At 25.2% G+C, this 11,102-nt stretch overlaps 1 protein-coding gene across 1 annotated transcript; it reads left to right on the forward strand.

Annotated features, from left to right (window-relative positions):
• Positions 1 to 930: 930 nt before the first annotated feature.
• Positions 931 to 4,195, forward strand: LOC130944075 (transcription factor bHLH137). The gene is made up of 7 exons (XM_057872218.1): positions 931 to 1,429; positions 1,886 to 2,098; positions 2,324 to 2,389; positions 2,535 to 2,603; positions 2,723 to 2,809; positions 3,170 to 3,493; positions 3,754 to 4,195. The coding sequence occupies exons 1-6, from the start codon at positions 1,034 to 1,036 to the stop codon at positions 3,452 to 3,454; spliced, it is 1,116 nt and encodes a 371-aa protein (XP_057728201.1). The 5' UTR covers positions 931 to 1,033; the 3' UTR covers positions 3,455 to 3,493; positions 3,754 to 4,195.
• Positions 4,196 to 11,102: the final 6,907 nt, after the last annotated feature.

Raw genomic sequence — 11,102 nt, forward strand, 5'->3', positions numbered from 1 at the left:
GGTTTTGACAATATATACCATCAAAAAGTACAAGACCAACCAAAGGCTGTCATCAACTTAAGGGAATCCATTATAGTCAGATTTAATTTATAGTCTAAGGTTGCCCATTAAAGCAATTTGACTTCAATCATGCATCCTTACATGAAGATTTTATTTTTCTCTTTCTCTTGGTTAATGTAATTAAGTAGAAGGCTCATTTTCTTGTAACCAAATGAGAGAATTTGCTTAATTTCTTAGACCTACAAAATCCTTCTCCTATTTCTATCATCAATGAGGACATTCACTTATTATTATTATTATTATCACTTACTTGGAAGAGAAACAAAGAAAAGAAAATGGAGTTAGTTGATGATAGTGGACCGGTCAAGATGCACTACTAAGAAGATGAGGAGTTTGAAAACCACAAAATGGTAATAGAAATATTTTAACACCTACAAAATAAATTTCAAAAGAAAACAAAATCTATCATAATATCCAAAAAATTATAGATAAGAAATTAATTTTAGTATACTTACATTATAAAATAGTTTTATATGTACATATAATTACGCATATAATACTAAATCAATAAAAATAATTACAATTTATATTGACTACGCGTATAAATAAAAAAATGAATTAAACAATTATGTTATACTATCAGTACATCAAAAAGAAATTCATCTTTTAAGATATAATCTAAACATGAATAAATATTCAATATAGTATAATTTAATATCAATTTACTTATAGTTAATTAAATCATTTGCAAAACATTCTTAATAATTTTTCAAAAACCACTAAAATTTTGAGAATTTATTCTGTCAACATCACTAATTTACTATTGTCATTACTACTTCAAAATTTTCCAACCTCTCATTATTATTATGCGCCCACACATCCTTTATATATAGCTTCACACCCCCTCTCAATTTTTCTGTCAGACTTTTCTTCACTCACTTTCTTTTCATATAACAAATAAACTCATCAAAAACTTTATTATTTTCATACCATCATTTATTTTTTATTTTTTTTTTTTTCAAGTTACTACTATATGATGGCTGCTTTTTCTTCATACCAATATCACCCTAATTTTCTTCCTCTTGACTCTACATTCTTCCAAAACCTAAACACAACAACAACTAGTGTTCCTATTCCCCAATCAATTCTTCATCATCATCAAGAAGAAGGGTTCTCTGATTTCAATAATAATACTATAAGCTGTGTTGATCAAATAAGCTCTTGCAACAAGGTTTCATTCATAAGTAATAGTGACAATGAGCCTTCAAATGTTTCTGTCACTACAAGAAACAACCTTAGTCCTCAATCTTCCATGGTAGTTGATAAGCTTGAAATTGGTGAACAAGTTACTCAAAAGGTCACTACTATGGAGAGGAAGAGAAGAACTAGACATGGATCTTCTCCCATCACTACTAATCCCCAATCTAAGGTTTTTTTTTTTAATTTTATTTTTTATGCTACTTTTGTGTTCTAATTTTAATGTTGCGCTTTGTAAAAAGCGTCGCAAAAAATAAAATAATAGAAATACATTTAACGATTTTATTTGATGACTGTTTTGTAACAGAAATATGTATGCCTAAAAAAATAATATATTCTTTCAATTTTTCATACTACAATTTATTTGATTTTTTAATCCTATTTTTGTTTTTTTATTCAAAATCACTTGTTGAGTAGGAAAAAAATACTAAGACGTCTTATTTTTGTGTTTTTTTTTTTAAATTTGAAAACACTTGTTGAATAAAGTAGTCTCTATATTTATATCTTGATATTGTTGATTAATATTACATGTTTATAACTTCTTATAATACATCTTATAGTATGCTATATGAAAAATAAAATTGATTAATGTTTATTAATGACTTAACTATTTTGTTGATTATTGTAGGATGGAACAACAAGGAAGAGAATGAGGAAGAGCAATAATAATAATGGCGGTGGTGTGGTGAAGAATAAAGAAGATGAGAAAGCAAAAGATAATAATAATAATAATAATAATAATAATAATGGTAGTAATGAAGAAGAGGAGCCACCAAAAGGGTATATCCACGTCAGAGCAAGAAGGGGTCAAGCTACTGATAGCCACAGCCTTGCTGAAAGGGTAACAATTAACTACCCTCCTTCTTTCTTGAATTTACTATAATGCCCCTGCCTATTATAATAATTTTTCATATATATATTTTTTAAATATTTAATAACAAAAAAATAAACTAAAAATAACTATTTTTTTATTAATTTAATATTCATTAATTATTGTTAGAATTAATAAATATTAAATAAGATAAATTAAAATAATTTTTTTAATTTTTATAATATTTTTTTTCAGGTGAGAAGAGAGAAAATAAGTGAAAGGATGAAGATGTTGCAGCGGCTTGTGCCAGGCTGTGATAAGGTAGGGTTTAGTCATTTATTTATTTATTTTTAGTATTTATCTCTAATTAATTAATTATGTTGTTGGTTGAGACATTTTTATCTTAGATGTTCTTTCAAAGTTATTGTGACAGCTTATATAATTTGTTTTTTTGTTTTATAAATAGGTGACTGGGAAGGCCCTTATGTTGGATGAAATAATCAATTATGTTCAATCTTTACAGAATCAAGTAGAGGTATAAACAAACAAATAAATAAATAATATAACATTATTGTAATTTAATTGTTCAATACACATACATACACAGTTCCTAAAATTAAATATATGTAATTAACCTAAAACATCTTGGTGCAGTTCTTGTCTTTGAAGCTTGCTTCGGTGAGTCCCATTTTCTATGACATGGCAACAGATCTAGACACTACTCTCTTGGTTAGACCTGAGGTAATTAAAATCATATTATATATATATATATATAGTATATATATGTTAAGGTGAAAACTCAGCTGTAGTCGATTTTATGTAAAGTTGATAGTTGAGAATCGTTAAATGAAAATTTAGTCAAATCAGTCAAATCATCTAACCGTTTTCCGTAATCAATTTCACATGAAGTCGACTACATCTGAGTTTTCACCATATGTTAATATTGATTCAGTATAAAAAATGTTAAATTTATTATATGTATGGTTGAAATTTTTACATCATTATTATAATGTATGTAGTAATTAATAAATTCTATATTAGTTAATTTTAATATAATGAAAATTAACTTCATCTATCTCTTTGGTTTTTTTTTTTTTTCAGAAATTAAACATCCAAAATTGCAGCAGCTCTAACATCCAACAAACCACCAAAACCAGCACCCTACCTGCCGCCGTTGCCGCCGCCACCATCGCCACCGTCTTTCCCACCGCTAATGATCACTATCTCTTGGATAGTAATTCAGCTTCAGCTTTTCTTCAAGCCCAGAAATCAAATGTCTTCTCCATGGAGAACGGTAGTCAATTCTGGGACACAGAAGAGCAAAGACAAAAATTTCTTCATCCATATGAATTCATCAACAACAACAACTTATGTTCCTTTCATTAGTATTAAATTCACACCAACAATGCTAGCTACAAACATCTTGTAAGCTCTCAAATCCTTATTTCTTTTTTTAATTTTCATATATTCTCTACTAAAATTTCTCCTAATTATTAAATGAAGAAAAACTTGATTTTACTTTTAAAAATTCAAAAAATTAATTATATCTATTTTCCCTTTTAACATTTATTATTATATTAGTATTTACCACTATAAAATTATTTAAAATTTTTACATACTTATTGTATTATTCAAAATAATGTTAATATTTATACTGACTATTTTATATTTTTTGAACTTTCCAGGGATTCAGCTTTTACAGTAGGTAATTAATTAATTAATTAATTAATTAAGAATATCCCAAATTAAAGAAGCATGGAGCAGAAGAAAGCAAAGATAAATTATGGCATCCAAAGAAGTGTTCTTTAGTCCATGAGATTAAAGGGGTGACATTTGAAGTTAAAAGGGTATCAAAATTAATGGAGATGGAGAAACAAAAAAGGACAGATCAGAAAAAATTCCGACCAAATAAGACCATATCTTTTCTAGATTCATTGTTCTGTTCCTGTCATTTTGATAATAATATAGTTGTTCTTTTTTTAATTATTATTATTATTATTATTATTTTACCTAAGCTAGCACGAATTCCGAGGGACTATAACATATATGTCAATGCTACTCTGAACATTATTGGACATTGAAAATTTATTATGTATGTCGTCTATGTAAATGAAATTATATATTAATTATTGATTATTGATGATTAATTATTAATTATATTAATTAAGTTGTTGTGGCAGTTATTATTATTCCGTTGGTACAGTTACTTTGACCGTTATTATTATTGAGAAATGAGAGGTTGATGCTACATGCTACTATGCTTGTCAATGGGTGCTATTCTGAATCATGTTCTTGACATGACGTACGAACTAGTTATCTTTATTATGTATATGTATCTGCAGAATCTTCAGAGTTTTATTTTATTTGGCACCACTACATTATTTTATTTTTGTTATTTATAATAATATTGAACCTTCAATGTTGATATATATATAGCGGTGGTTTTTTCATGATTTTGCGACGGTTTTAAATCTTCACAAAACATTTGTGGTATTTAATTTGGTGGAACCCTAATCTTTAAAATGTGGGAAAATTGTTTTTGCGGTAATTATACTAACAGTTATTTAATTAATAAGTTTAAAAAAATAATTGCAGTGCTTTGAAACTGTCGCAATTTTTTTGCAATTTTAAAAATAATTTATTGTGGAGGTTTGTAATTATCATCATTTTTACAATTATATTTAAAAGATTATTGTTTTACAAAGTTGTTCAATTTATTCTACATCCAGACAAAGGGAAAAAAAAACGAGACTATATATGGAACTTGTAAAAATTACCACTTTACAAAGTTGTTCAAATATTACTTTAAAGAACAAGTTTTTCTTTTCTATAATAAAAATTAAAATTTAATTCGTAAAAAAAAAAGATTTTTTCATTAACTAACCATTTATCATTAACACTATAAAATTTCATTAGAATTATAAATAAAAATGCCTCAAAAAATAACAAATTAAAGAGAAACATCAAGATTACTAAAATATCATATACAAAAGTAATAACAAATCAAGACCCTAAAAATAAAATGCACATTTTGAGAAATAGTTTTACAGTACAAATAGTTCTACTCAATTTTAAACGAATTAGGAATGTTTCTAATTCAAAAAAAAAATTATAATTTGAGGGGAAAAAAAGTTAATAAACAATGTGTCTATTAATTATCTATTTTTGTATTTAAAAAGGTATATAATAATAGTAATAAATGTGAAATTAATTAAGAACTCAAGCATATGCTAAATAAGTCTTAAAAAGGTAAAAATAAAAAATAAAAAAAAGAAAGAAAATGTTCCATGATTTGAGAATGCATGTGATATAGTACAAATAAATAAATAAATAAAACAAAGAAATAAACAGAAGATATGAAGTACTTGGCATGTTGCAATGTGTGTGCATTGAATCACAGACTAAAATTTGGAGTGGCATCAGTGTCAAGTACAGAAAATGACCCTTAACAAATACAATTATAATTAGTACAAACCAGACTTTGCTTCCATTTCACCATAAACTTTATTACTTGACTATGAAAATGAGAAATTCCAACTCCTCATGCAACAATTGGTAGAAATAATATTATCGCATACACACCATTATTTACATAAATTTAATGATAGATATAGAACTTTATGCATGTTACTACGTAAGGCGTCTCATTATAAATATTACGATAAAATATATTTTTTTCTTAATATTTATAATTTTTTTTAAAATAATCCTAACATTTTATTTTATTTAATTTTGTTCTTAATATTTTTTATTTATTTAATTTTATTCTTAATATTTTCAATTTGTATCAAAATTATTCTTAAAAATTTTCAATTCTGTCCCTAACATTTTACATGAAGTTAACGTCCAAAAGTAATTTTGACACAAATTAAAAATATTAGAAACAAAATTAAATGTAACTAAACGTTAAGGATTAAAAGTATACTTTATTCCAAATATTATTATGTGTAGATAACTTTTTTTTTCTCTTTTATTATAAATATAAACATATGTACTTTTTTCTTAATTTAAATTTTTAATAGAAGCGATTTTATAATATAATATCAAAATTTTTGTGACCGAAAAACTTAGAGTTTGATCTTTGTTGAATCACAAATAAGAGGAAAAAAAATCAATACAAGGTAAATAATAAAAAAAATAACTATAAAAAAATTTATACAAATCCAATAAAAACTCTTACGTAAAAAAACGTTTTAAATATATAACTATTCATGTATATACTTTATTTTATTAGTTTAAATTTTTAGAAAAAGTTATTTCATAAAATATTTTAAGTATTTTTACTTGTTGAATCCTGTTAAGATTAAGATGTTCAATCTTTTCGTCTCCAAATTTAAACTTTATTCTTCCTTTATTTTTATCAGTTAACTAATGAAAAATTGTATAACTAGGGTAGGCTCTTGTGTCCCTGTCAAGATTGATAATAATATATACATATCTGGGAGACAGATTCTGGTGTGAAATTGAAGAGGGATTTCTTTTTGACAAGTTGGAATTTGGTTTGACATTGTATATATCTTTCTATGTATCCATATATATCCTTGCATGCATCTTTTTTGAGACAAAGATTATCTGCCGCAATATCCCCGCACTAACCGCCATTTCTATTCTATCTTACTCATCTTCATTGTTTGCTTGCTCTCCACAAATTAATCTAACTATATATATAGTATAAGACAAATGAAAAACTATAAAAGATTTAATTTTTAATTAAGTAATTAATATTAATCAATTTTTTATTATAAATTATCTCTTAACTTTTATTTGTGAAGAATTTAAGGTTAGTGTTTAAAATTTAAAATTTAGGTAAAAATAGCAACAAATAGAAATCCTCTATTCTAATCCTATTTACAGGTTTAAATTTCTCAATAATCTAAACTTTATTTGTAACTTAAATCTCTCAATTCAATCATATCCAACTTAATTTACAAAAATAATTTAAACACAATATTTAGTCCTCTTATATTATTTTATAATATCAAATATTATTTATTTATGATTAATAAATTCAATTACTAACCTCATGTCACTAAACATTTAGACGAAAGATAGGTATTTAAATTCAAATATTTTTATTATCTCTTTCTATGTTTGTGTTTATCTCAGAATCTAATTTTATTTACTGCAGATTAAATTACCAACCTACTCTGAATTGATTCGATTGGGTTGAATATCTGCGAATGTAGGTTATGTTGTCAATCCTAAGCTTAGATTTTAAAATTAAAAAAGTTGGTTGATATTGGCTAAAAAAATTAGGCTTTCTTATCGAACTCATAAAAAAATCTATTTAAAAATTTAATTTAATTTAATTTAATACTACATTTCATTTAATAAAAAATTAAATATCATGATGTAGTAGTCAATATTCTAAACTTTATATGTTTATATAATATTTTTCTTATTAGGATATATTTATTTAGCAGGTAATAACAATGGTATTAAAAAAAACTAAGCTCCATGAGTTATGAGTGTAATTTATAGGGAAAAAAATATGTTGTTTTTACATAAAAAAATATATTAAAGCTTTTTTAAGGTGGAAAAAGTATATATTTAGAACTCCTTTTTTAGATCCATAGTAAACGTAATATTGTATTTTCTCGTATAATAATAATAATAATAATAATAATAATAATAATAATAATAATAATAATTTTATAATCATATTGAGAAAAAAAAAATAATATTTCCCCCATTCCAAAAGGCATTAAAACAGCAATAGTCACTTGAAAGGCATGCTTAAACAAATCTGAAGCCAAAGCCAAAATATGTACTCTCTCTCTCTCTCTCTCTCTCTCTCTCTCTCTCTCTCTCTCTCTCTCTCTCTCTCTCTCTCTCTCTCTCTCTCTCTCTCTCTCTCTCTCTCTCTCTCTCTCTCTCTCTCTCTCTCTCAAATAATCAAAATATGATACATGCATGTTCACATAAAAAGTGAGGTAGTATTTATGATAAATAAAAGTCAAGGAAGATCGAAGACATAAGGCTTACAACTAATTAATAAAGAAAAAAAAAACAAATAAAACCAATCAATAAATATAGCGATATACATAAATCAAAGTTAGGGAGAGATAACATAAAAAATAAATAAATAAATAAATAAATATATAGGGTTCCATCCCTAAGGCAACAACTATAAGAAAAAATTGGCCCTTAAGGTCTTGCCTCTATAGAAGTAGACAATCCATGTGGATTTTGTGTTCCAATTGTTTTCTTTGTGTCGATTTTGTTGTTGAATTGTGTCTTCACCAATCATATATATTATATCTACATATGCATCAATCTTGTTATATGGGTCCTTTCTAGTTCATGCTCTTCAGAGATACATTAATTTGATAAAAACTAAGTTTTGAGGTCAAGTACAAAATGCTGCTACTTTTTCTTTCAACAAGCTAACAAAAGATAGAGAGAAAAAAAAAAAAAAACCCACATTCAACTCTTTAATTCAATTAGTCATGTCCAACTAATAATATAAGCTTGTTCTAGCTAGCTAGAGTACCTATATTCATTCTTGCTATTTTTGCAAAAGAGATTTTATTTCTTGTGAGTGATTAATAATTAATATCCACAGTGTTGTGGTTGTATTTAGTTGTAGTTATTAATCTTAATCCTGTTGCAAATTAAAATGTCAATTACTTTAGCAATAATATACTCAAATTTAATTAAGTTGAAAATATAGACAAGTTTTATATTATTGAACAAGCAAACACAAATATATATATAATCGCAATTCAAAATCTTGGATATTCGTCAAAAAAGTTTAGGGAACTAACATTAATTCAACTAATAAATTTAAAAATCAGCTAATAATTGAGCATTAAAAAGAAATATTTAAAATTAGAAACAATAAAAATATCTAAAAATAATCAAGTAGAAAGAATATTTGAGAGTAAAGCAAAATAAAATTAATGTAGGATTTAGAATTTATGATTTGAAATTAAGAATTTATAGATTTAGAATTTAAATTTTAAAATTTAAAATTTAAAGTTTAGAATTTATGATTTAGGATTTAAATTCGGTGGTAAATTGGTAGTGGTGGGTAACCTATGAGTGTTGGAAAGAAAATAAAATAAATTTTAAAAAATAAAATTTAAATTTAAAATCTAAAATTTAGGACTTAAGAATTTATGATTTAGAGTTTAAAGTGGTCAATTAATAATAATGGATGATCATAATGATGCAAGATGAAACTGAGTACTAGAAAGAAAGAGAAATAAGTGAAAAAAATTAAAGAGTAATCAAAATAAAATAATAAATAATTGGATTTGTTTATCTATGGGTTGAAGTTAGTTATTTTTTATTAGCTCTCTAATACATACACTTATTTAAATAACATTGCATCAACTATTCAACTTTCAAATCATAAACACAAAATTTAAATGAGGACCATATTTTAAAACCCTAGCAGTAGAGTCTAGCTAGAGCCCACCAATAACCTAAAGTAATTATTCACATACAATAAATTGAGGGATATAATAGCAACATGGTTGATTAATTTATGTATATCACATTATTTCCAAAGTTAAATCATGATACATCAATCCTGGATTTGGACCCTAGAAACTGTTTTATGGGCCTATGCATTGTTTCATCATATTTATTTAGTTTCTTACTTATATTAGCACCTATATCAATAATGAACCAACCAAAACTAACTTGGATCCGTCTAGTAATTTAGTCATTAATTTGTTTAAATAAATATTAAAGATTCGAATTCATTTTGTGTATACAATAATTTATTGATTAACGATAAATTCTTAAATAATAAAACTCTGATTTACGTCAAAATAGTCCTCGATCCGTCGAACAGAAAGATTGACAAAAAAAAGAAGAAGATAAAAACCAACCAAAGAAAGCAATAATAAAATAAGTTGAAACACACTTTTCCATCCAAATCCAATTTGAGAAGACAGAAAATTGTTATTACTAGTTAGTGCCCAAATTGAAGAAGTGAATGCTGTACATATATTTGTTGCTCACCAACACATCCATATGCAATATAGGGGTCCCTTTGTTTTATTTATTTAATTTAACTCATAGCTAGGGTCCTCTATCATGAACTGACAGACAAGAAATGTAGCTCTGGCATTGTCTTTTGGCACATAAAACTTCTGTCCTAAATTAAGACTCTGCCAATAAATCAATAGGTTAAGTGAGAAATTATAATTATCAAATTAATTAAATTATATATTTTATGTTAACATTTTATTATAATAAATTTAGGGTTTCTCTTAGTGTATTTCAATGCTCACTGAATAATTTGCAGTATACACTTTCTTTTCACCAACCAACCATAAGCTCAAGCACTTATCCATCATTGTTCATTTAATGTTGAAATTAAGTATAATTAATTATATTTAAATAGCTAATATATCTTTCAACGGTAATATTAAAAAAACAAAAAAATAGTTAAATATTTTTTATTTAGTATTCATTAATTATTACAAAAATTAATAAATACTAAATAAGATAAATTTTAATTATTTTTAACTAATTTTTTTTATTATCGAATATTTTTTATCTTTCAAATAAAACAATTCTTAAAATAACTTATGAGTATTATTTCTATGAAACCTGGCCTTATTAATTTCCAAGTCCCTTAAATGATGTAAGATGTTACCTTAACTATATTGCAGAAGTAAAATAAACAATTCAACTAGGACCCAACATGGTATCCACAAATTTCAACCAACAAACAGATAAACTCATTTATTTATAATTATCATTTTACATTATTTTTTTTATTCTTTCTCACTTTTTTTCTTTCCTCCCAACAAAATTTCACCCACCACTCTCAACCACTCACCCACTACCACTGCCAATGGCTACTATCCTGCAATTGTTTCTGACTACCTTTACTTTTAAATTCTAAATTATAATCAATTTTAAATTTATTTTTACTTTTAAATATTCTATTTTACTATTTGATTTTTGGATATTTTATTATTTTTAATTTTGGATTTTTTCATATTTTTCTTCAATTATTAGTTATTTTTAAATTAACTGGTTAAATTAATATTGGCTCTTTAGACTTTTTTCT

Source organism: Arachis stenosperma, chromosome 8 (genome assembly GCF_014773155.1).
Source record: "Arachis stenosperma cultivar V10309 chromosome 8, arast.V10309.gnm1.PFL2, whole genome shotgun sequence".
Lineage (NCBI taxonomy): Eukaryota > Viridiplantae > Streptophyta > Magnoliopsida > Fabales > Fabaceae > Arachis > Arachis stenosperma.

Coding starts and splice junctions, on each gene's coding strand:
- LOC130944075 (XM_057872218.1), top strand. CDS start 1,034: ATGATGGCTGCTTTTTCTTCATACCAATATCACCCTAATTTTCTTCCT. Junction 1,430..1,885: donor CTACTAATCCCCAATCTAAG/GTTTTTTTTTTT, acceptor TGATTATTGTAG/GATGGAACAACAAGGAAGAG. Junction 2,099..2,323: donor GCCACAGCCTTGCTGAAAGG/GTAACAATTAAC, acceptor ATTTTTTTTCAG/GTGAGAAGAGAGAAAATAAG.